Source organism: Python bivittatus, unplaced genomic scaffold (genome assembly GCF_059951505.1).
Source record: "Python bivittatus isolate LINGU-HERP-01145 unplaced genomic scaffold, Pbiv_v1 ctg000480_np1212, whole genome shotgun sequence".
NCBI classification, from domain to species: domain Eukaryota; kingdom Metazoa; phylum Chordata; class Lepidosauria; order Squamata; family Pythonidae; genus Python; species Python bivittatus.
The window spans coordinates 61869253-61896783 of record NW_028277075.1 but is presented as its reverse complement, the minus strand read 5'-3'; the positions used below and the strand labels follow the sequence as shown (position 1 = coordinate 61896783).

At 40.0% G+C, this 27531-nt stretch overlaps 1 protein-coding gene across 3 annotated transcripts in view; it reads left to right on the top strand.

Annotated features, from left to right (window-relative positions):
* Positions 1–27531, top strand: part of LSP1 (lymphocyte specific protein 1) — a 91671-nt gene that overhangs the window by 23895 nt on the left and 40245 nt on the right. Inside the window, exon 1 of one of the 3 annotated variants that reach the window (XM_007431675.4) lies at positions 7139–7295. The exons of the other annotated variants lie outside the window; for them this stretch is intronic. Within the exon in view, the coding sequence (XP_007431737.1) occupies positions 7237–7295 (59 nt within the window). The 5' untranslated portion in view covers positions 7139–7236. Of the gene's footprint in view, positions 1–7138; positions 7296–27531 lie in introns of those variants that run through there. 3 annotated transcript variants of the gene reach the window in all.

Below are 27531 nucleotides of genomic sequence, written 5' to 3'. Positions count from 1 at the left end.
CCTTCAGTCTTTACAATCCTGAGCTTATCTGAGCTGGTTTGTGTGATTATGCCCTTGATGAATACAAGTTTGGAATCTGTCCCAGTACCAGGCTGTCCTACCTCGGAATTGAAACAATACTGGCAAAAAAAGACTACTGAAGAACAGAAACAGCAGCAATATTAAAGCTCCACTTCCATAGAGATTATCATTAAAGTTCTAGGCTCTTTAACCTAATGAAAAAGATTGTATTACATTCAATAGGTTAGCCAGGTTTTGCCTAGAGCAGGACAACCATCCTCATATTCATTTTACTGACCAACCCTTAAAAAAGAAATAAATCTATGTCCTTAATTCTATAGGAAAGTTGATTTCACTGGGGATGAAAAAGAAAGCTGCCAACCATGCCAAAATCACTGCTGTTCTTGGCTGATTTGTAAGTGACTTCTTACAAAGCATTTTTCTTATCTGAATTTGCTTTCAGAAGAACTAAATGCTTGCAAATGTTCCCTAAATGTTGGGAGAATCTTTAATAAATTATAATAACACTACTTTTTTTTTTCATGGTAAGTATGATCAAACTACCTAAATTATAACTTAGCAATTGGAAGCTTTGTCATAACTCTTCCCCTGTTAACTTTTATTGTTTCCCATTCCTTTGTTGTCTGCTCCATTGCTGAAACAGAGATAAAGGCATGGCCTCATATTCATTGACGGTGTTAGATAATGAAAGATAGATTCATCCAAAATATTGGTGATCCGTTTTACCACTTTAACACACATAGTTGGCCAGAAATTTCTGATACATGGGGAGAATTGTAAATAGGAAACTGATTAACAAAATAAACAGAAAATGCCCTTGAAAAGACAAAAGATGTGGAAAAGTCAGATAAGTTAAACATTTCCAAAAAACAAAATGGCTCTGCTGTCAGGGACAAAGAGAAACTCAATAAAAGCTATTTGTCTGTATTTCAGAGAAATTCTGGCTCTACTCCCAATAGCTTCTCAATTATTTTATTGTTTCCTGACTGCCATTAAATGATCAAATCTCTCTCTTTCTCTCTTTCCATTATGCTGTATCCTACCCACTTCTCTCCCCTTTTCCTTTTTGTGAGTTATGCTGAAAATTTGGGAGAACCAGTGTGCTGATGCCCTCCAAAGTGAACACTTTAATTCACCCTAGAGCTCCTCAGATTTCTTGGAACATAAATCCCATCCCTCCCACCCAACATAACAAGGGGTGTTAGGTGTCCCTCAAATTTAATGTGTGAGATTTTTAAAGATAAATGGAATGTTGCAGCCTCAGCAATACATTGACTTTTCTCTACTTATCAGTAACCAGTAAAATGATAATTTAGAAGTGTTAACTAAAACGGACCATTATGCTAGCTAAAAAAATATCTAAACAGAAACTTGGTACTTCCTGGGGACCCAGAGAAGGTCCTGGACTGAGATTTACAAGATCTGAGTTGGTAGTTGCCTTTGCTATAACTTCCCTGTTTACACTGAAATCCTGTACGTTTCTCAGAGGAAACATGAGCTCCGCACCTCTTACTTACATATAGGATTGCATTGGTAGTGACTTATTGGTTTTTAGTCTTCAAATCTCTTCCCCTGAGGCAGCACATTGAAGTTATGGTACATGTGGAAAAGTGGTTTAAGGTTCACAATGAAATGTGATAGTTTCTTTAAAAAAAATTGAAAACCCATGAAGTTGACGACATTCCAATGTATAGAGAAAGTCTTCCAAAGCTAAGTCTAGCATGTTTTATTTCATAAATATGATGCACATTCTTTACTTAATATGGCTTGGATCCATGAATGTAATTTGGAACCCTTCTGACTTCATTAACATAAGAAATTGGTTGGGGAGGACCTATTACAAAGTCTGTCACTTTGTGCAAACACTTCCGAGCTTTCATCATATCCTGAAAAGCTGTTGTATAGCCAATTGTACATGATGCCACTGGGAAATGCTATTGAGAGTTTAGTGGGAGAGACTTTATTAAAATATTGAAAACATCCCATTGCTTTACTCTATCTCTTTTTCAGTTGGAGCCATAGAAATATTGGACAGTCCAGATAAATCTGGCAGTTGGTAGGATAAGCCATCCTGAGATTCACATTGCACCTTGTTATGGATGGGGATACACTCATTCTGAAGAACAAGATTAACCGTTTGGATATATGTTTGGGCCAGCATTGTTTCTAAAGTGTCCATGTGACTTTTACTATGTTTTAACTATTTGGGAATATACAGTAGAATAGAATTCTCACTTTACATATAACCATTCATAGAAAGTATGAGGAAAGCATCATTTTATATATCCAGACAACCTATTTACCTGGTCCATCCCTGTGCACGGGGCAAGGGTAGAAGCAGAATTAGTATGTGGCCACTTCTTTATGCAAGAACCATAATATGAAGAGTTGGTTTACTATATGGGCCCTCATAGGAAGCATCCGTGTTAAGAACTGGATCCTGGGAAGAGGGGGTGGTTATTTCTCTTGAACCTCCCATCCACATGTCATCCTGAACTGACATTGTAGTGGTGGTACTTATTTGTTATTGACTCAGTCATGTTTGCTCAGTGACCACAATGTTGGTTAACCAAATAGGCAGCGAGAAATACACCGAGGCGAAGCTTCACACCCTATACCACTTCCCTGCTTGTGTAATACATGCTGGTACCTCTGATGCTATAGTTCTGCATTTCTTTGAATGGCCAGTGAGAAAGCACTATGTGGAGTGCATAGTACTGTATGTGCCCTTCCCTGAAGCCAGTCTGCTGCCCTCTGAAATAGAGGAAAATACTTTTCATTGCCAGTGTTGAAATTAGATCCAGCTTCTATCTAAGAGGTTGGAGATGGAGTCATCTTGTCCTCCTCCTCCACCATGTTTTCAGATATTCCTGACCAGGTAAATTCCATTCATCATCAGAATCTGTTGGGATGGCTCTGAATCTAAGTAAGGTTAATGGGCTTAAAGTGACCCAAAGACCATTTTTCTTTCTTTCTTTCTTTCTTTCTCTTTCTTTCTTTCTTTCTTTCTTTCTTTCTTTCTTTCTTTCTTTCTTTCTTTCTTTCTTTCTTTCTTTCTTTCTTTTAGCTGTATGCCACCAAATCTGTTAGACTCACCATGGCTTGCAACAGTGCATAACACAGTAAAACACCCAGGGTAAAATAACAATTTGCAAGAGAGTCTATATGCACAGAGAAGAAGAAAAAACAACTTTTAAATCAGAGCTTGAGGTCTTGTTTACCTAGTTGCCCTAAGAAAAAAGAAAAAAGAAACTTTCTTCTAGTTGATCTCTCCTGTTCTGTATTTTAGCAAACATAGGGAGTGTCTTGCTCAGTTTTTTTCCCAAAAGCTCATAGCAACCCCCCCCCCCATGTTGTTTTAATAGGTCTATCCCATTGACTGGAACCCATACATGTGGGTTGTTCCTGAGAAAAGGCTGAGCTAGTGGTGAGTTTCGCTTAGATACTTTAGTCTTCTTGCCAAACATGTTTTAGCTTTCTGATGATTTTGCAACCACCCCCACATAGCAAAAGGATTGTGTAATTGATGGAGGCTGGTGTGCCTTTCACTCTTGGGGACTCTCTCCCTCCCACCACAAAGCCTGATTCACTTCCTCTCTTGAAGTTTCTCTTACCTTGAAACTCTTCCTTTTTTGTGGCGAGCAGATGAGTAACTCCCTGGGTGTCTTCTCAGTTTGGCTGCATTTTCACTGGAGGGGTTACTGTGCAGAGTCCCCCTCCCCAATGTTCATTTACTCATGTCTTACAGTACATTAAAGTTTCCTGTAGCAACTGAAAGATGTTTTATTTTGCAGGGCATCTGCAGTGGATATTTATTTTTTTCTGCTGTTAAGCCATCCCAATGGTCTATCCCCATTTCTGCTTGCACGTACAGGGAGAGGACAGAACCATGTCTGTCTTTTGCTTCTTCCACCATAAAGATGGAGAGAATGACAGAAGAAGGATCCCTGTTTACCTTTGCCATAAGGAATGGTATCAATAGAGGGTCAGCCATAACCAAGGCTGGGCCAAGATATTTTGCTACCTGAACAAACAAACAATACCCCAAGATGGTGCCCATCTCCCATTGTACAAAAGCTGGCCAGACTAGTTGTCAGATCTTGTTCTAATACTATCTACTTTTAACATACCTCAGAGCAGCTTAGAGATTGCAAGGTAGGCTATATGGAACACATATAGCTTTCCCTTTGCTATTGTTACCTGCCCATAAAATATCAGCCCATCCTGCCTAATGCGGAGCCACTTTGAATTATCCCTCTTTACTTCTACTTTTCTTGGTGCTGCCAGGCTGACTAAGTGAATAAGAGGCAATCTTCTCTTGGTAGTCAGGAGATGGTGGTATGCAGCAGATTAGGCCTCATTTTTGCTTCAGCTGTAGCACAGTGAGGGGTTTTATGGCAGTAATTGTTGCTGTTGGTGTAATATTCCTCTCCCTTAGGGACGACAGGCAATCACCTCATTGCCCTGATTTTCCAGGCTAGTTTTTCCCTACCTCATCCTAAGCTGATGTATTAGACCTCATTGTTATCGAGCTGCCCTGACTGTGCTGTATAAGAGTTATAGGAGGTTTAATCTAGCACCTCCAGAGGGGACTAGGATGAGGAAGGCCATCCTGGATGCTTGTCTTACGTTGGGCTAAGTCTTTTATTTCTGAAGAGACATACAAGAGGTGAGAGAACACACAGAAGAGTATAATCTGAGCTGAAATAGGGAGCAAAAGGTCTGGACTGGAAGTCGTACTCTGCATGTAAGTGAGAAAGAAGGAGAAAGGTGAAAATAATTTTTTAAGTGGGCTCATGTGTATCTTACCGTTTATGGAATAAATGATTCCACTGATTCCATTATGTTCTCTTCTGAATGACTTTAATTCAGAGTATCTGAATAAGTATCTAATCTTTTCTCTTCCTCCATTTACCTTCACTGTCAACTCTCTTTCCCAAGAGACAGTCCATTGACTTCTCCTTGATCTTAAATGTTCTATAAGCTTAGGAAATAGATGTGTTGGGAAAAGCCATTGGGTATTTAGGCTCATAAGCTGTCTATAAATTGAGAAGGGGGGCAGTGTTAGAGTTGGGGGGTCATTGAAAGAAGTACTTCTGTATTTTTACTACTGCTCAGGTAGAAATGGATAAATTCCTACAATACATTTTACAACACACTGTTAAAATGTGGTTGACTTATTTGTATGATTCCAAACCAATGTGGTTAGTTTATGGTTGGATGAGCCTACTCAGTTTTGTTCAGTTGTGGGTTAGAGTGTTGTGTGAACACAGCCCCAATCTCTGAAGGCCACATTGACCAGGATTTCTATATATGGCCTTCTGCTCCTCAATGTGGCCATTGTGATGCTAGTATAGTCTGTGCTATCCTTTTGATAAGGACAACTGAACTCAGTGTTCTTCTCCTGCCCCAGACTTACCATGCTTCCTATGACCATGCCATGTTTCAATACTTTTTCTTGTCACTAAAGTCAGCTTTTCACATTCCTCTCTGCCCCTCCTCAGTTTGCTATGAGTTCTGCTGCATACCAGTCTATAATAAGAGCATGGTGACTGTTGGACCATAGTTTCATTTCATTCCCATCTTTGCTGGTGATGGCTTGACACTCTGGTTTCAGCCTTTAAAGGGATAACTCCAGGGCAAGCCTTTTGAAGCCAGTGAAATTGCTTTAAGCTATATTTTGAAAGCAAATCTGGGTTTTATTTGCTGAGAAACCTGAACATTCTGTTTGAGAATAAGGATAATTTTTGCTCCAGTTCTAAGGAATGAGGAAAGGACTGTTAACCCTTTGCAAAACATGCACTTAGCCTGCTTTTCTGCCCTACTCAAATCTAGAAGAATCCTTTATTTCCAAAGGATAAACTGACATATTGAGACAAAAACTAGCCCACTACATTTTGGCCTGGTATGGTGCTTGAGCTCAGCTCATGGTTAAGAGTATCATGCAAACCAAGGAAATTGGTTGATGAAATTATTAGTTAAAGAATTGCAAGTTTTTGGGATGTTAACAAAGCCATGGAAAATGATGGATTACTAGATTTGATGCAATATCCTTCTTCAAATGCACAAACATACCTTGGCATGTGGCTGGCCTTATTTGTCATTCTTGGACTGAGAGGTAGTTGGTGGCATAGCCCAAGTTTGCAGATGGTCATTAATGTGTGCTGCTACAAAACTAAAATTGGAAGTGCCATTCATTCTACTACATCCTCAGCAAATATTTGTGAAGATCAAATCTTCTTCTAGCCATCAAATTAACTCTATGGGAAGGTTGCATTTTTAAAAAAATATTCTCTATTAACTTTTTATCACATAATGAGGGAGTTTATCCCATCTCACAAATAAACAACTTGATTCCTCTAGCTGTTTCCTATAGGACAATCATACAAATGGGGGTTTCACTGCACATACTTTGGAAATCCACAGCGAGCAGTGGCTGTGCGGATATGGAGCGCATCCATTCTGCATATGCACACATATGTTAATTCACAGACAGGGTGAGCCTTTAAATCCTGCACAGAAGTGCCTTCTCTGTAGAAATTAGAGAACACTGCTCAACAGTCCCAATTTCAGTTGTATTGCCTTGAGTCAGGCTGGAATAGTTTTTTGTTAGGTGTAATTTTGGCCAAAGCTTCAGTGATATCGATGGAATCAGACAGGATTACATCCATGTGTTTGAAGAACTCTGCAGAACTTCATCTTTAGATACTGGTTGGTTCTGCTCTTAATAGGAACTGCCTTTGCTCTGGCTTTATATTCTTAACAAGTAAACTTTGGATTTGGACAGGAAAGAAGGAAATGTATGTATCTTTGTCCAGGGCAGAATTTTAACTTCATGGTGAGCTTTTTTAGCGATCAGATGGGAGCAAAGGGTTTCTTTCTCTCCGTCTCTCGCCAGCTTTCCAAAAGATCCTTCTTTTCCTTGACGTTTCTTCTAGTCTGAGAAGGAGGGCGCCGAGGTGGAAGAGGGGGCGTGTTAGAGCGCGAGTGGGATAGCGGGCTTAGAGAAACAAAAGGAAACCAGCTGCAGAACTTCCTGAACAGGGGGAAAAAGAGTGAGGCAGGGGAGGGGGCGAGAGAAAGAGAGGGAACAAGCCAGTGCACAGTAACTAACAAGACGATTAAAAGCGGGGGTGGGGGGTGGGGGTGGGCAGAGAAGAAGGCGGCTTCGCAGGCAGGAGTTCCGACCCTGCCCCGCATTCATTTTCGCTCACCATGACCAGTGCGATCTTGAGGCGGAATTCCAGCAAACAGGGCTTGCAGAATCTCATAAGGTAAGTCCTTACCTGCCCGTAGCCAAGAAGGGGGACACCGACAGTTGTTTCTTTGTGTGCACCAAGGGGGCTGAATCCCTCACCTTCCCTCCGCAGCCTCAAGGTTTTCTACCTTCGCTAGGAAGATTCTCCGGTATCTGGACTGGGTCTGGGAGAGCAGCTCCATCGGCTTGCAAAGCGGCGGGGTTCAGGCTGTGACAAACGCATTCCTGCAGGCAGGGAGAGCGGGCATCGGGGCGCGGCGGGAAGGGGGACCGGGGAGCGAGGTGGGCATGTAGGGATCGCTTTCCCCGAAGCACCCAGGGAGAGTCGTTGCCGGCTCCTGGATCTTAGCCTTGGCACTTGACCTAATTTAACTGGCCTGGCAGTTGGAGCGAAAATCGTGATGGAAGAAGGAAGATCGATCTAGTCCTTACGCATATTTGAGGGGGGACTTGTGGGGGAGATGAAGATGGAGCTGGTGGTTGATCGCCGAAGTCAACCGGTTAAATCCCTGGAACAGGCAGGTCTTTCATTCGTTGGAAGGACGGGGTTTTGTACAGAGGCATCCCTAAGGACCTCTTCTCGGGAGCCACGATCAGTTTCCTTTCTAAGCGAGACAAGGTGAACTGGAATTCTCTCGGGCTTCCTTACGGCGGCCAGCAGCCCTGCGCGTTGGAGGGAATCCAATGGAATGTAACTTAAGTTACTTCTGAGCGCTTACGCTGTGCGCAGGAGGATTGCAATGTGATTTTAAAAAGAGAAAAGAAAAGAGGGCTGAATTACGGTTTATCCTCCATTGTAAAGAGATGGAGTAAGGCATAGTGCAGTCCGTTGTGCCATCATTTGGGACCAAGATGTCAGATCTTCCTGGGTAATGACCATTTTCTAACATTAGTTTGTAGGTTCTCTCTCCCTCTCTCTGTCTGTACACACACAAACACACACACCATTGTGTAAAACTAAGAGTTATTTAGATGGTGTATTAAGAAACACCATCTAAATAACAGACTTAACAAGCTTACTGAATAGTGGTTTGGACAGATTTAACATGAATTAAATTGGACAGATTGAATAGAGAGTTCATTCATTCCTTATTGCTGGTTAGTGCCATTAATTAATGTTGACACAGCAGGAAGTCTAGTTTGGTCTAGTGGTTAAGGCTCCAGGTTAGAAACTAGGAGACTCTGAGTTCTAGTCCTGCCTTTGGCATGAAAGCCAGCTGGGTGACTTTAGGCCAGTCACTCTCTGTCTCAGCCCGGCTCACCTCACAGGGTTGTTGTTGTGGGGAAAATAGAAGGAGGAATAGGTATGTTAGCTGCCTTGAGTTATTTATAAAAATAATAAAGGCAGGATTATATGCACACACACACACACACACACACACACACACAAGTACGTATCCATATATCTCCAAATACAACCAGAGGAAAAATTAATCACCTGGTCCAGGACAAAGAAAAATAACATTTGTTATGAGTCTGCTCTCCCCCACTCCTCTCCCCCCCCCCCATCACCCCATCACAACACAGCTGGCTAGAAACACTGGGAATCACTATCCCAACCCATCTGAAGTGCACCAGTTTGGGGCAGGCTGATTAAAACAATTTGGCCAGGCAGGGCACAGCAGATGGCCATCTATTGTGTCACAACTCACTGCTTAATATGTTTCATTTGAAAGCCAAAGTTGGTTTGCAAACTTTGGCAACATGGTGAACTTTTACATATTTATGGAAGCATGAGAAGCTTCCTGACCATGTGGGGTGCCTTTGAGCAGGGACCATATGGTTAATGGTCTTCACACTCAGGTTCTCACACAATCAGTAAGTGCCTGGACACTACTGATCTGGCTGATTATGAGTTTTAATGTACCTATTCTACTCTAACATCTCCTCCCAAAGAGTATCAAAAAAATCTGTCTCTATCTTGTCACTGATGTCAGTGCATTATCATCATGGTTTCTCTAGCCTCAGTGGCTTACAAAATGAAAAAAGAAGCATGGGTCCTGGCCAGAAAAAGATTGTGGGTATGGAGTTGAGGGATGCAGCTCTATGAGAAAAGATGTATCTAAACCCAGCCTAACCCTCTATGTTTTATTCCTCCCTGGATGGATTTTTGTCTCTCTGTGTGTATAAGAAGATTGTTTCTCACTTGTCTAGTTATGCAGCCTTTTGTTGAAAATGAGTAACCAACTGTAATAGAAACTCATATTGACTTCAACCAAGCATTAAATGAATACACAAGCTATTGATTAATTTACTCATTTTTCTGAAACAAGTTTTTAAGCTGCTAGAAATTCATCTGTTTCAATATTTGCCAGAAGTTGGATATGATCTTTTTTTAAAAAGTGTTCAAGTTCCATTTAAATCAGTGGGCTTCATCGCACAATCCTGTGCAGGTCTGCTTAGGGATGATCCTATTAAGGGCAATGGGGCTTATTCAGAGAAATGCATATTTTAGCATCTAACCAATGTTTAACATTATGCTTTTTGGAAGATTTAGTCAGACATATGTTGAGTAGGATTTATTCTTATATAAATATGTGTAGGGTTGCAGCCTACATTGTACTGGCATGTTAGCATTCCTCCTTTTGTCTGGACTGTGGCCAAGTATTTTTTTTAAAAAATCATTCATACAGGTTTAAAAGACTCTAAAGTGAAAATGAGATGTCCGTTGCTCTGCATGAGACATAAGAACTACTGAATTGTACAGCATCTTATTTTAGAAAAGCACCAGTCAGTGTTATCTGGACTATCAGATACATAAAGAAGTTCATGTATATGGCTGTCAAATACAGCTCCAGCATTCCAGAAAATCCAAAGAACCATATGTGGAAAATTAAGCAGATCTGACTGGGCAGCAATGCTAGTAATAGACTAGTAGACTAAAGATGTTCTGCATGTTTTTTATCCACATTACAAAATGGCATACAAAGTTGAGAATAAGAAAGACTTTAATATTCCAGGCTGGGTGACTTCGAGCCAGTCATCTTGATGATTTGCATATACTTGTATGAATTGTCTCCATCAAAAAATAATTGTGCATTATGATGCAGTATGAACATCATTGTGGATTCTGAAGAGATGGAGATAACTGATTCTGTCCCTGATTCCTTGGTCATGTCTGAGACCTCAGCCAAGAGACAATTCTCTATTGCTCTTTGGTTCTCATTCTACATACTCTATCCTTTTTCCTCTGATGAGGATTCATCCAATCAGTAATGGCATCACTGATCAACAACCATAAAAATGATATTCACACTGCTTCATAATGCGCAATTATTTTTTGATGGAGACAATTCATACAAGCATATGCAAATCAAGAGTGAAATCGCCAAATGATCTGTTCTCCCTTATCAATTGGCTCTTAATTAAAACAAATTGCTTAAGGAACTAGGTGATGCGTCAACTAGGTTCATGAATCATGGTTAGGCAACTACTGGCCATAGGGCTGCATCCATCCTTTGGAGAACTTCCAGATCTTCCCATCAGAATTTGGGTCAGCAAATAGCAGCACTACAATTCCTTGATTCTTTTTAGTTGAATGAATTTGAAATTTATTTTTTATTTAGCAAATTTATATGGTCACCCATCTCACATAACATGACTCTGGGTGGCTTACAAACACAAAGTGGCACATTAAAGGATCCCCTCCCCCAGTGAAGAAGGGAAAACAAACTTGAACCTTCAGTTCTTCCATCTCCAGAATACTGCATCACTGTTAAGACCTTCAGGGGACAATAACAACATGCTATCTTCCAGCTCAAATTTTCCCCAATGTTTAACCACAGTTAAAATCTGTGGCTGCCTTTTTTTTAAAATAACCACCTGATGATTCAGCGTTATTTGGCTTGCATAAACTGTATCTGATGGCCCAGCTGGGCAACTTTTTCCAGTTTAGGGCCATACTCATTCAGCTGGGAGCCACAGTTAGGTGGAGGTGAAGCAAGCAATGGGTAGGCTCAGTGGGAACACCCATGCTGTCCCTAACACACCTCTTTTATCCTTTGTTTCTCTGTTTTTACAATTCTATTTTGTAAATCCTCTTTTACTGCTCTCACCTATAGGTAGCCAGATTTTTATGACATTTTAAAGAGAACACATTTATTGTTATTATCAGGATGGGGCATAAACATTTGGGAAGCAAAGTGCTGACAACCGTTGCTTGGATGGAATTTGTCCAGACTCTTCTGACATGGTTGTTTAAAAAAGGATGTCTTTAGAAGCATACTTCTCAATTAAAATGCATGTAATGCAATTTATAAAATATGACAATCACATATTTTCCGAACAAGAGCACTTTTCCCATATGAGCTTTTGTAACGTTGCCAGCATTACGCTTCTCTTTAACCAGTCGAGTGTAGTGTCTTTATGGCACTTTTGTATGCTGCTGAATACTAATCGGTGGAACTGATTTTGTCTGACATAAAAATGGTATAATAATCATACACAACCCATAATTCTCTTTTTGGGGTAAGCAAACTTTTGCAAAGCACAAGAAAAGAATGAAAAACTAGTGGGCAAAAGAAATTGAAAGCAGGAGATGAGAGAAAAGGAAAGGAAATATAGCTACATCTAGATTACACCAGGTCCATTCTTGCAAACTGTTCTTACTCTCACCATGTCCGTATATCAGTTCATGCATTGCCTTTTATTTTTTAAATGCCTCAGTGGCAAGGGCTATATTTGGCAATGCAAAAATAACATACTTCTCAACCTTCTTCCAACCTTCATTTTACACTTAGAAAACTTGGACCTTCCTTTTCTAACACCTGCCCTGATCAGCTGAGCATGGAATATTTAGAATCACCCATCTCCTTCTCCATGACTTTTGTAGAACAGATATCACACTCTTTGTTTCTTCTTGCCACACTTGTTGCCATACCATGTGTTTGACCAGCTAATTGTCTGGATGTCACATTGCATCCACTTCTTACAACAGCCTTGGGAAACACTTCCTTGGAGTTTATAACTGACCCATCATGTGTCAAAGATTTGGATGCTGTTCTGATGATAGTTGATCTCTTTTCTAAGATGTCCCATTTCATTCTCTTTTGTGGCCTCGCCTCCATCTCTGAAGCAGCTTGTCTATGCATTCAGCAAGTTTTTCAGAACCACAGATGACCCAATCCTCTCATTTGTAACAGAGTCCCATATGCATGGCATATTTTTGGAATGTATTTTAATCGTTGGACACAAAGCTCCATGTATTCTCTCCCCATCATCCACAGTCAGATAGAGAAATGGAAACCTTAAAGCAATACCTTTATTGCTATGTCAACTACCAGCAAGATAGTTGGCCTGACCTTTTACTTATGGCTGAGTTCACTTATAATAACTCAGTTCATACTTCCACTCAGATGTCACGGTTTCAGGCCACTTATGACTAACATCTATTTCTGCTGCTCAACATTTGCTGGCCCTCCCCTGTTCTGGAGGTCTCTTGTTTTCAGCCTTTCAGTACCTCCTTAAGGTCAACTGGATTACACAAAGGGTTTCTACCAATGCTCTGTTGAGCATCATGATCAAAGAGGCCTTACCATTGCTGTTGGAGATCATGTTCACCTTTCCACCAGATTTCTCCCCTCCAGATCACATCAACCAAAAAGAGGGAAAGTGAGAAGCACTTGGCACCTCCAAATTCCAAAATGGAAGGGAAGGTTCCTGGTGTGTTTGGAGAGCCAAGATTCATTGCCAAGATCTGGTTTCATTTGTCATTTCTCTCTCTTGAGACTCTCATCAGCTCCATCTTACCACAATGTTCTCTATCTTCGTCTTCCTCCTGACCCATTTACTCTTCCTTCATGTACTTATTTTGCAGCTGGGTCCACGTTCATTCTACCAAACCACCTCAATGTATAATAGAATAGTTAATGCAAAACATGAGGATCAGAGAAAGAGGTGTTATTTTTTATAAAGCTCTGTATGTCATTGTGGGAGGTATGGGTAGAGTGAGGAGAACTATTTTGATAGAAAAAATGCATACACATACCTGTTTATATTCATACTTTTAAAAAGACATTGCTCAATGTGCAAGGCTAGAAACATTGATACACATTAATAGGGGAAAAAATCTTCCTCTTAAGTAGTTAAAAAGCTACCAAAAGCAAAAATGTTGTTGTTATATTTGCGTAAGAGAGCTCTGAATGCACTGCCAATATAGCAGCTGATTAGAATAACACCTTGAGGTATATTCAAAATTAATAGTTAGAACTACAGCGTTTTGACTTTTCCACATTTTGAAATTTGAAAAGCTATATTGGCCAGAATGTATTTTATATTCAGTTTTTTCAAATGGTGCTTCTACAGTAGATCTAACATTAGAAGCCTTTAAATATACCATGGTTCAATCAAATCTGGCCTTAATACTAAATATAATTTCTTACATGGCAAAGAAGGTTGAAAACGTATATGTACCAAGCCTGTAGATAATCTGAAAGCTGGGGAAGTTATCTGTATTATGAATACAATAAACCACACTGAAAAAGAGAATGGAAGGGATGCACCCTCCCCCTTTATATAAAATAAAAGGTGCTATGCAGACTAATTGAATGTATGGCTTTGGTATCAAACTTTACAAATGTGAAATGGGCAAAAATCTTAGCATGGATGGCTACTGCAGCCTTTTGACCATAATAAGCCCATTCCATTTACAGAAATTCATTGGAAATGTACAAATAACTAACATGTTGCACAAATTCTTAGATACATAAGTAGTACAATGCTTTAGACCAGCAGCAAACAGACCTCATGTGTATTGAAACTGTTTTATTGTTCTTGTTGTTGTTATATTAGAATACTGATGGCTGCATACCAAACCAGATCTGAAGTGGGGGCTGGCTCTGAGATTAAAGTCACGTATCACTGTTTGATTCATGCCACATGAATGACAAAGAAGGAATTTTAGCATTTTATAAAACTGGCCAAAAAATCTGACCAAAGATCTGGTCAGGTTCCACTGATACTTCTGCTTTACAGATGAACGATACTGAAGCTGAGAAATTAGAAATTAGCTATATAAATTGGATCAATCAATCAATCAGCCAGCCAGCCAGCCAGCCAGCCAGCCACCCTGCCTGCCTGCCTGCCTGCCTGTGGCTAACAATGATAAATATTCAAGTTAACTTGCTTTCATAAAAAAAAATTGGGAACCTAATCTCTTCTTGCCTACCTTTTCTTGGTTCAGTAAAGAGTGTAAGCTTTGAATTCCTTATACTGGAATAATCATGATGCTCTGGAGCCCTTTACTTCAAAATGATGACATCTGAAATAACTGGAGTTGTTTGGGGAGGAGGATTTTCAAGTCTGCAGCTTTGATAGGTGCCCCACTACTTTGAATGGGGATAAAAAAGATAAACAGAATGAGTTGGTTGCATAAAACCTAATGTGCCCCATATTGAGTACACTTATGCCAGCCTCCAAGGGAAAATTTATTAAAGAGAAACTTGGACAGTATTTCCACAGTGTCCAGTGCCACAGAAGTGCCAGGCATTGTTGCCATTGTTGACTTATACACTGGGATAAAGCAACTCAAAGCAATTCACCCCCTAACAAAGGCTCTGTTTAACAACCCTGCCAGACTCTGGAAGGGAAGGAGAGAGAGAGATAAGATGGTAATTGTCCATTTTTTCCAAAGTCATTCCTAGTTAATTACACTGTCACTGGCAATAAAGTCTCCAAGGAATTGCAATGTGTATTCAGGGCTTCCTTAGCTGGACTGGCAGTTCCCAAATGCTCAGCTTTTCAGCTGTAAATGGCATCTTCCTCCCAGCAAGGGTTTCCATGTAAAACTATGCTTGTTCTCTCTTTTCAAAGGTCAGAGAGAAGGCAAAGGACATAAGCCCATCTTAAGCATCATGTTTGAGCCATTTCCCATGTTTAGAGAAGAATTGGATTTTCCACAGTTATCCTTATGTCACATAGGTTCTTTGTGTTGTTGGCTGGTTCGATGACGTCATCTTGTGAAGCAGCTGCCTCCAATTTTTGTAGAATCATAGAATGATGGAATCATAGATTTGAAGGGATGTGAGAGATCATCTATTCTACCCAATCAGTGCCGGATCTACTACAGCTTCTCTGACTGATGACCATCTAGCTTCTGTCTGAAGATCTCCAGTGAAGGAGAACTCACCACTTCATGTGGTAACCTGCTCCACTGGCTGACAACTAATATGGTTTTATGTCCTCCAAATCCTTTGGGTTACAAAATATACTATATCACCTCTTATGGTGATACTCTGGGATGCAAAGGAACATTGCATCCCAGAGCCTGATCTTCAAACATGTAGTTGGTGCATGCCAGGGAATTTCTTGCCAGTCATGATGATCTCCTGACGCATGATCACCACATGAATTGAAACTGAAAGAGACCAGTGAAACCAAAGGGATTTGTGATTTAGTGATGGATGCTACAATGATCAGTTAGATGCCTACAGGAATTTCACAATATGTTCACAATGGCAATAACTTCCTCCTAGCCTTGTTTTCCAGTATTTGGGATTCTGGAGTTAACCTATAACAGCCTTGTTTAACTAGGTGCCCTCCAGATGTGATGGACAATTCCTTTAATGTTGTGGTGGGAGAGGGTGGATGTATTTTTAATCCTTGTAACCTCCCAGAATCACTTGTGTAACAAGGGCAGCTACATCAATCAAATAAACAAACAAATATTCTCCCAAACACTGAGAATGATGGAAGCTGAAGTCCAATACATTGAAAAAATATCAGGTAAGAGAAAGGGCTGTGTGTGTGTGTGCATGTGTGCACCTTCAAGTCAATATTGACTCCTGGTGATTGCCTGGACAAGTCTCTGCAGTTTTCTTGGCAAGATTTCAGAAGTGGTTTGCCATTGCCTCCTTCCTAGGGTTGAGAGAGAATGACTGGCCCATGGTCACCCAGGTGGCTTCGTGCCTAAGGTGGGACTAGAACTCATGGTCTCCCCATTTCTAGCCTGGTCCCTTAACCACTACACCAAACTGGCTTTTAAGAGAAAGGTACAGTGTTACAAATTTAGTGCAAAACACAGCTATCCTACCCTCACCAATACATAAGAAGCCAAAATGTGATGTAAATTTGCCAAGCTACAAACCTCTGTTACAGAGATTAATTTTCCAGCCTGCCCTGGTTTCTATCAAACTGCAAGGCAAAGCAACATTAAACATGGGTGCAATAAGGCACATTCTACCCTGCAGTAGAAACTGAGCCTTTGTATTGTTCACTCCAAGGAATAACTATGACCAGGAAGATTTTGTGAAGCTTGAATTCAACCTGCGCTGGGGTCTAACCTTGTCACTGGCCTTGCTGCTGGTCTCTCTGTCTTGACTGGTGTGAAATGAATCTCTGCTGAGTATCCCTCACAGGCATAAGCCAGTGTAACTGAAATCCTAACAGTTCTGTGCCATGGCTGCTAAGTCTACAAAAGATACATTTAGTTTTAGTAACCCACTAAATGGGCACCTTGGTCCCAAGTCTGCTGAAAATAATGAGCAATTTAATTCAACAAAGTGATGATATCTATTGAAAGTTTCCAGCACTAACTTGGCTACATCTAACAAAGTATGTAGCCAGCAAGGCAAAGGAGATTGTATAACCACCAAGGCCATAGTGCTCCATGGAACAGTTCAGGGTTGTTCTGCCTTTGAGTTATCCAAGTGTGTTCAGTAATATTCATAGTTATGGTTATTTGAATGACAATTAGAAAGGATTTAAACCATTTGTTTGGCCCAAAGAATTCTGTAAACTGAGTTTAGTGTGTACGCTAACCATACTTAGAGATTTCAAGGCTTACAGAACTGCAGTGTTCATGGTTTGGGGGTATGAGGTTTACCCATTAAAATTTCTGATGAAGACCAGCTATACCCTCAGTTTTTATGCAATAAAGCAGTGCCAATGCCAAAAATGGAACAAACAGCCTGATTGTCACACAAAGCACTCATTCACAGCTGGAATGTTTAGCAAGCAATAGGAAATCAATTAAATGTTGGTATGTACATTTAATGAAGAGTACATTGGGTGCTTCCAGATGATCCTTTTAATATGCAATCATCCTGCCTTATTCTTGCTATTTTACAAGGGTCCCAGATGATGCTCACTTCTATTTACAATCCACTTGTGTTTTCCCACCGTGCTTTTTCTTATTAAGAAAAGATTCATTAAGGAGAGAATTTTTGAATTTTTTCAAGAATTTTTTCCTAGCACCCTGCTAGTGCTAGGAATCATCTATCTAGGAAAATCCACAGTGATAGATGTGTCTAAGAATAGAGTTCAGCTCCATATGTGATTTATTTATTTTTTTACATTATCTTCAGCAAGTAAGGTACATTTTTACAACTTTTTTTGGTGTATCCACCAAAAGCATTTAGGCTAGCTACAGACCTGATAAAAGTCCATCATTGCAGATAAAGTCTTCAGTACTACCTTTGTCAGGGCATGGTGAATGGAAAATATCTTGATCATGCTTATTGTAAGCTAATACTTGAATACTATATTGCTGCCCATGAGACATTCATGAGACATGCCCATTCCATTTTTAATGCTCATCTATCCTTTGGAAGCCTGCTGGTTCATTCAGCTCTTAACAATGTAAGAATACATGAGCATTCTCTCTCATATATAGCATGTCTTCATTCCCATAATTTCCTGTCACAGGTTCTGCAGCTGCCTGAGTGCAATTCATTACTGTATCAATATGCAAGTTCTTATTTTGGCATATTCGATTAATAGTAACCAGATGACTATATCTGAATATTAAACAGCTATTCAATGGATACAAGCCTTCTTACGTATGTACGGGATATTCTACAAGTAGAAATCTGAACATAGGTTAGAAGTTCAAGTGTGAAAGATAGTGTTGCAAAAGACGGCTACAACAGAACATGGAAATGGAGGCTGGTCTACACCTGCAGCTGAAGGAATGATAGAATGGAATTTGCCATCTTGTCAAGGATGGTAATTCTGAATGATCTCCCACATAACTCTTCCCCAAAATGAAACTTCCATCTTGGATGAAACTGTTCCTGGCTTTGGAAATAAAGTGTCTAGGTGGTTACTCTATCTGTGGGGTGATCTTTGCAGAGAAGAAGTATGCAGTGATAGGGAGCCTTAGGGACTTTTGAGAACATTGATCATTAATTATTGTCATGCCTTAGTTCCATTCCTCCTTGGATGACTAATAACTGAGTGGTCAGGAATTATTGCTTTAGCCTTAGGAATGTATTATTTTGGGTGTCATAGAACTTTGTTATATTCCTCCATACTGCTTAATATTTGAATGAAAGTGCTAGATGAGGATTTATGGAGATCTGGGTTAATGTGTTGACAATATCAGATAACACACCCTAGCTCTTTCCTTTTTTATTGAATTCATCTGTGGAAGCTTATGTTCTAATCGGTTCCTGTACATGGTAATGCATTGATAATAATCTGTGAAAGTCAATGAACTGAGGCTCAATCCAGACAAGGTGGGAGCACTATGAATAGGTGATTTATTTATCCAGATGAGTGATTATTAGTAAATTGCTTTGAAAATGCTTTCTGCCCAGAAAAGTAGACCACAAATACATAAAATCAGTTAATATACATTTAAAATGGTGCCTCCATCTGAGTTTGAAATAATGCTGCTCACTTTGCCATTTCAGGCCTCTGTCCCTGTTCTCCTTCCTTGTTTTGCTACATGTGTAAACAAGCCCATATCTTTAAATCTCAACTCATATCTGATCTCTCTCAAATGAAGGGTTTGTATGGTCTTTTCTGTTGGGATTGTATGAATTAGTAATTCTCCTTTGGCATGATATCAGTAATATGAAGTCCCACAATGTTAGTTTCATAAAAGTATGAAAGTATTACAATTAGATGAAAATCATCGTTGGCTGACTGAAAAAGCTGAAGAATCAATGTCCTGTGAACCCAGGATATTACTCATAAGAAGGACATGTAACAGGAGCTAAAAAAACAGTTTGCTTTTGCAGTCCAAGTAATCTGATTTTAATAATTGATACATCTGCTAAAACAAAAACCAAATTATGGCACAGTTGGATATATGAATATAGCTTTTTGCTTTAACCTTCCTCGGAGAGTTGTAATCAGAATAAAACAGTGATCTCTGGCTCGAATTCCTTCAAACCCCCCACCCCCCCAACAACAACAGGGTATATATGAGCTCTAAATGAGCAAACAAGACATCTGGTATGAGGCACAGGATGATCCATTCTCCCATGGTACTCTTATGTTTATGGGTACAATAAACTGGTAACTCCTCATGAAGCCTTCAAAAAATCTGCAGTCTCTTGTTTGGTGCTGCTATGGCAATAATCAGTATGTGCTAAATTGTTCAGTGCCTACAGATATAATTTGGAATCTGGGAAGTATTGTGATCTGGAATAAGTATCCAGTTAAAATGAGCGAAATGTGATGTGGCAACCCAAACATTTGCATCCTGACATTGAACACAGGTCCATAAGTCATATCTTGATGCACATTTAATCATTTGCACCCTGTTGCCACCCCCACCCCTTGCCCCCTGGCATCTATGGGTCTGAGTTTATTTAAAATATGTGAGAAGTTCTGTTTACCATGTAGTGGCCTTTGCATAACAGCTGCATTTGCCATCTTTTCAGGTGCATTGAGACATATTATTGCCCATGTCTTTGTATTGGCCCTGGGTCACTTCATCCCTGGAATATTTGCAAGCCAGGAACTCCTTTGCTTTGATTGTCAAATTGATCATGCCCTGTAATTTCACTCAGCTCAGTAGTCTATGAAGATTCTCTCCACTGAACTTGCCTTCAACGTTCATGTTTTGCATTCTGAACTAAGTCTCCTGTTGCCTTTCATGCTTTTGGAATGTATAAATCATCTGTTTCAGATTGTCACTGCGCATCTCTATGCTAAATGACAGCTTCTCTTTTAGAATTTAATGACCTGCAGAATGACTTTGAGTTGTCCCGGGTTCTGCTGTTATTTTTTAAAAAAAATACATTATTTGGTGTGACATTTTTGCCTGGATTCCATTTCCTAAGTAGTTTGTCTTGAGATATCATATTATTTGACTCACGCAGTCCCCAGATGAGAGACTGATATTCAAATCTCTTCCATTCCCCAGCCAGTGAGAAATGGGGGGGGGGGGGACAATTTCTCAGGTAGTTGATGCCAATATGAACTGAAAAGTATGAGAAAGAATTTGATGCTAGAGATTTGGCTAGAGATACCAGAGGTGGATTGCAAAAATCCAGATGCACTAGATGGCAAAAAAAGAGATGAAAAATTGGAACTTTTTGCCACCATCTAGTGGCTGTCTGAACTTTTGCAATCCAGATCTGGTAGCCCTAAATTTGACAGATGGCCAGTGCTTCAGTCCCAAAAAAGAAGAGGAATCAGACTGATTTGAGAGTAGTGGCAAGTGTTAAGCGCTGAGGAATAAACCCTGAAAAATGCAGTGAAGAATAGTACCCCTCCCACTGGTTGATAAAAGGAAGCTGCTTGTTCCTTTAATTATTTTAATGAAGTTAGAAACCTATCTGGTAAACCTGTCTTTTCTTCCTTTAAGGTTAAAAGAAACTTCTCCCACTCAGATACTATATTCATTTTAAAAGCAAAAGACACTCTAATCCAATTAGAAACAGTTGCCCAAGATCATCCCCATTATCACCATTATCATTCCCAAACATCTGTCATATCCATCCATCCATCCATCCATCCATCCATCCATCCATCCATCCATCCATCCATCCTTTTCTGAATTTAGGGTCAATCCCAATGCTTCAATAGTTGAGGAGAAAGCTTTGACCAGTTTAATCCCTAATCTCTGTATTTCAATTGTTAAGTCCCAGTATTTTATATTTTCCAGTTCTTTTTCAGTGACTTGGCTGTCATTTGATACTCCTTTTCTTCATCTACTATGCTATCTGGATGTTAAGATGTCAGTTATTATTATTTCCCAGCTTTAGATCCACCAAGTCTGCTTATGGTTTATAATATTCATGTACAGTTCCCTTTCTGCCTGGCTCATGCCTAACTGATCAGCTTTATCTTCATGTCTCTGGACCCAGTATTTTCATTCGAAATAGTGGTTAGTTGGGATGCGTGTACCACCAATCCAGTCCTCAGTCTCCTTTCTATCTCCTTTCAATCATTCCCTTCTTTGTCAGCAATGTATTAGCTCATCAAAGGGACAATCACTGGTTCTAATGCATGCTTAAGTTGATCCTATTGTCTGAAACATCCACAAAACACCCAGGGCTTTTCCTCATTAGTGATCCTTAGCAGAACCAAGACCTTGCTGTGAGGACAGGTAGAACTGCCAACGACATGGTATATTTTTGCCTGACACTTTTTTTTTCCTTCTTTGTTTTACGGGCTGGATATTTTGTAGTACAGAAAACAGCAGAATACATCTGTCTGAATCATGGTTTGATTAGACCAGGGTTATAGGGGTGGAAACTAAACTGAAGTTAAGTGTGACTCATGCCCAGAGTTTCAGCTCTACCTGTATTTTCTTACTTTTCTTTCAGGAGTGTGAGAAGACAAGGTAGTAAACAGAGATGATGGGTGATGGGAAGAATCATGGAGTCAGAAAGAGTAATTGTTGTTGTTTTGGGTGCTTGCTCTAGTTCTAGCTGGACAGATTGGATGATGCCTCTGAAGAGGCAATTCTAGAGGGTGCTCTGTTTCATCCAGCGACTGTCGATGTGCTAGAGGCATAGAAAGGAAAAGGCTATGTACAAGGACCATCAAATTATATGCAAATGCTATAAAGATCTGAGCAATAGCTAGTGCCATTAATGCCATCAAGTGCTTTTAAAGGCACAAACTGGCCTAAATGAATGGACACAGTACAGATCCCATGAAACACAAAACAGTGTCTTCCCACAATGTTCATTCTTCAGACTTTAGTACCTGCTTCTGGAGCTACCTTTTCCAAAGGAAGAGCAGCCCTAATAAAGCACTCTGAAGCGTTCAGCTAATAAGGACCCTCTGATTCCAAAAGCAGGGAGGCATTGCACTCAGCCACCTGAAGGCAAGTCCTATGCATTCTGTAGGGAACGTGGTGGAACTGAATTTTCATTATATATCAAAAGGTTGTTTTCCAATAAAACTTCAAAACATTAAGACTAAAAAGTAGTCAAGGCAGAGCTGCACGAGGGAAATGCATTTCCTGTCCAGCTGTCCTTTGTAATGAGTCACTGTGAATCATCCCATCTCTGAGCAAGGCCATATGCATTTTCCTGAAAGATCTTGAGCAGTATTGGCAACCCATATTTTCTATTATGGGGTGGTGGTTTGGTGCTTTTGAGGAAATGCTAGTACCGCTTACATCTTTGAGGAGGTGACAAAGTCACTGTTTCTCCCCGAAGTTGAAAACCAAATGCCTTATTCATACATGCCAATAATGGAAACATTATTGTGCAGCACTTTGGAAATAATTCAGTGCTTTGAAGCATGTAGAAGTGCAAACTTAGCATCCGCCTGAATCTCTTTACAGCAGTGACATCTTTTTTGCAGGATTGCATGGCTTCCCTCTGCAGCTGCCATGTGGTCTTGGACAGGACACAGCTGCTTTAACGAGTTGAAGACATATCATGAGTTCCACCCCTCATAGTCTCTGAGCCACCACTGGAGAATCAAATCTGCACAACTCTAATAAGTACATCTCCTTTTACCTATTAAGCTGATCTAAAAGAGAAAAAAAGGCCAAATGCTGTAAAAGCTTGATGACAGGTGGCACTTATAGCAGAGAGCCAGTCCCCAGGATGCCAGCTGGCTGAGGGCAATCAGACTGTATTTTTAGAAGGGTTTTGTTGTGCTACTGTTACACATAAAATAACTGTCCTTCAATTATGTTCCATGCAGTCAGGACAAAGAAAAAGCAACAGATTGTGAGCTTCTGAGATCATGGAGTAAAGCCATTAGTTATATCCAGCTAAAAACAAAGGCGGTGGCTGAGGGCATGGTAACATCTCCATGAGAAGGCTTGTCTCACATTCCAAACAGACTTGTAGCCTGGGGCTACAAGGCCACGAGGCAAGTGAGGATTGCAGTCATTTCCTCTGGCCTGGAAATTTTGCAAAAAACACCATTAAAAAAAAAATTAGGACAAAAAGTGAAATTCCATGTAAGGTTGTAAAAAGCAAGGAAGCAAAAGTAACTTTCCCTTCTTGCTGGAAAGGAAAAAGCAAGTTGGAAAACTTTGGGCTCAGAACATTTCTGACTTGGATCTTTTATTATAGATTTTCACAGACATCAGGAGCAGGGGAGAGGTCATGATCATAGGGCGTATAATGAATGATTTCATCTAGATTCTATTTCACTTTTCAAAGAGAGCACAACACCTTGGCTTCCTTCCAGAACCCAGGCAAGAATGTCCAAGGAAACCATGGAAAAAAGCAGTAAATTTGGGTGCAGAATGTATAAAGAAAGTGGTTTTTCAGGTTTTGTTTCTGATAGTTTCATCTTCTTTGTTCTTTGCTCTTTCTGAGCTCAAAAAGATGGTGAAATCAAGAAACAGAATGGGAAGAAAGAGAATGGGAGAAAGAAGGTACCAGCAAATGTGTGTGTGTGCCTGGGTGTCTGTGTGAAAAGCTCCACAGTGAGAGAAAACGCATGATGTCATCTAAGTAGAAAAGGAGCACAGTCTGTGCACTTTTAGACTCCACTTTTTAAATTCTGCTAAAAAGGCTTGGTTATACCTCTCGGAGTCCCAATAAACATTTGAATGTTGCCCTTGTCAGCTTATTTGAAAAAGAAAACGCTGACATATAACCCCAACCCTGCAAAATGAGAGGTTCCCAAACTGTTCATGTGTCAGATAGGTGGACTCACATCACTAACGATCCTCCATATGCAGTTGAATTAGAAAGGGTTGTAGCAAATCCTGCCACCATCAGTCTTGAATAAATGGCAGATGTGTTTCTCAATCCAAAACAGAATGAACTGTTCTTAAGTCAATTGAAACGAACTGCTTGAATCTAAAAGATTCTTTTGTGTTTGCAGAAGGCACCCTGTACCCAATGTTCACTTTGCTTTTATTACAACACCATCGCTGGATCACATTCCATGTCATGTATGGGAACTGAAAATTCTTAAACACAATGGAGGCAAAAAGGGTAAAATCCCATCAGTATAAAAAAGTCTGCAATAAAAAGGAAAAGTCATTCCTGGGACTAGACTCTACTAGTGGTCGATTGCATTCAAGCCACGATTTGTAATATTTATACATAATATGAACCTCCCTAGAATAGTGCCTCCATTTCCCTGTATATGGGCTGATTAATGGTTACATGGACCAGAGCTAGGAAAGAGAATTCTTCCTTGGTTGGGGCCAGGGGGTGGTGAATGCCTCTTTGCATGAGGGAGAAGTGCTGCTGGCCTTGACAGAGGTTCACTCACTCCTGAAGAACCTTCCCTGGATCCAGAATATTTATATTTTATAAATTATATTGTAAGAATATTTGGATTCAGAATAAATGGTGCCGGATATTCGACACATGTAAGAATATGCACTGCTACATGAGCTGCACTAGTTGCCAGGGTGCTTCCAGGTGCAATTCAAGGTGCTGGTTGTCATCTTTAAAGCCCTTCACGGCCTGCGACCAGGTTACCTGAGGGCCCATCTTCTCCCACTTGTTTCTACCCATCCAATTCAGTCCGGCAGGCTGGGCAAGTTACGGAGATGTCAGCTGGTGGGGACTAGGAGACGTGGCTTCTCTGCCATAGCCCCTGCCCTCTGGAACATTCTCCCTTCAGAAATTAGGATGACCCCGACCCTGTTGGCTTTTTGTAAGGCCCTAAAGACCTGATTATGTGCCTGGGCCTGGGCTCCCGAGTGTGTTAAGGGCCCAGTTTCTTGGCTATATTAACATATATGGCAACAGTTTTATTTGGCAACTATATATATTTGTTTGTATTGTTTTAATTGTTTTATGTTTTTATAATTGTACACCACCCAGAGTCACTTACTGAGATGGGTGGCTATAGAAATCAAATAAATAAATTTTGCCAGCAACCCCCCCAATTACAATACTCTTTCCTTGTGAGGTTCATGGGGTATGGACCATGAGACAGGCTCAGTGGCAACCTCCACTTGGTGGAATGCCTCCTTCTGGAAGTATGGATGACCCAAACTTTGGTTGGCCCTTCTTAAGCAGACCAAAACATTCTTAATCTAGACTACATTCATCTCTTAGTTTAGTTGGCTTAGTTTTATGGGTGCCAGTATAGTGTTTTTCAAATTTTGTTTGCTTTGACCTTGTACCCCACCCATCTAGAAATGGATGGTTATAATATTGTGAAATAAATAAATACGGTGCTAAAGAAGGGCGTAGTTGTGCAGAGACAGACTTTCTGACCCTTCAGACTGGGTGCATGTCTGGTTTAGGACAGAATCTGCCCTGGACACGCTGATAGATGATCTCTTACAGTGTTGATCCTGCTTGAGCTTTCAGCAGCTTTCAGAACCATCATCCATGGCGTTCTCCAGGATGCTTTCAGGACTGGGAACACTGTTGCAGTGATTCTGCTTCTACTGTCTGAGAGAAGTGTGGAATAACTGCCTCTATACTCTGGCAGCTATGCTGTGAGGTACCACCAGGCCCTATTTTGTCCCTCTACTTTAACTTTTATATGGAACATCTGGGGCTGTTTGGTCAAGGGGTTTTGCAACTGGATGTCACTAACATGCAAATGATACTGAGTTCTACCTTTTTGATAGCATATGAGTCAGGAAAGGCTGGGTTTGTTTTTTAACCAGTGCCTGGATGCAGAGATGGACTAGATGAGGCCCAATAAACAATAAGAATCCCAGAAAGACAGAGGCCTAGTGGATGTGTACCAAGAGTTACCAAATGCCCTCTGGTAGATGCTCATGGGTGAGTCTTCTCTGTTGCAGTTACATGCTCTGGAATGCTCTTCCTTCTGAAATTGGGAAGACATCTACTGTAACATCTTTTAGGTACCTCTTGAAATTTTATTTATTTATTTAATTAACTTATATTGTCACCCATCTCACCTAAGTGACTCTGGGTGGCTTGCATTATTAAAAACAACAATTAGAAATAAAAACAAAATAAAACCCATAAAATCAATTAAAAGAGTTAATTATAATAATAATAAAAAACTAGTTTGTGGCAGAATGCAATAAATTACTAACAATGCAACCAACCAGCAGGTTCTGTACCACCACTGGACCCCCAGGCCTGATGACAAAACTATCTTTCAAGAGCCTTCTGGAAGGCCAGCAGGATCGAAATCTTCCCTTTTCACCCAGCTTTCATGGTATGAACGCTGGAAGATTTTTTTTCTCTTTCCCACCATGTTTTTAGTATATGTTTTTGAATATTGCTTTATGTTATTGTTTATATTGTATGAAGTATTGCTTTGTTATGTATTTTATTGTTTTTATTGTAAACCACTTTGAGAAGCATTGGCAAATGAATGTGGTATATAAATCATCATCATCATCATCATCATCATCATCATCATCATCATTTTTGGCATGCCTAGGTGAAAAAAAACCAGGACTGAATATGTAAAATGAATTAGAAGAATTTTAAAGTTGAAGCTGAATGCTGGTATTACAATCAAAGCTATTGATACTTAGGCTGTCTCTGGAATATGCTACATAACAGTTTGTATTGTTGATTGGACACAGGTATAGCCAGATGCTTTAGACTGCGAGACCTGAACGTTTATCACAATCCATCGTGCACTACACCCAAAAAGCGAAATAGATCATTTGTATTTACCAAGGAAAATTGTTTGTGGTGCTTTGTTGCAAATGAAGCACCCAGTGAAGGATGAAATCTGAAGTCCAAATGATTATATAAAAGCAAGCAAAGAGAGGATGTTAAAAATGTCTACAAGGAAAACATTTTGAAGGTGACAGAATCAAAGATGACATACAAAACTGAACAGTTACAATAGTGAATGAAAAACTGGAAAGATAAATCTCTGCATGGTCAATGCCTGAAAGAAACTGAAGGCAAGGTGAATAGTAACAAAACTTGGCAATGGCTTCAGGTTGGATCCCTCAAGAAAGAAATAGAAGGCTTAATATTTGCAGCACAAGAACAAGCACTAGCAGTGCCATAAAAATGAAAATGAAAAAAACTAGAAACAACAACAGAAGTAGATTATGCAAAGGGAAAGAAAGATTGTTGACTATATAATCAATGGCTGTAGCAAAATTGCCCAGATTATAAATCAAGACATAATTACATGGCAAAAATGAATATTGGAATTAAGCAATATTCAATATATGGATTTGA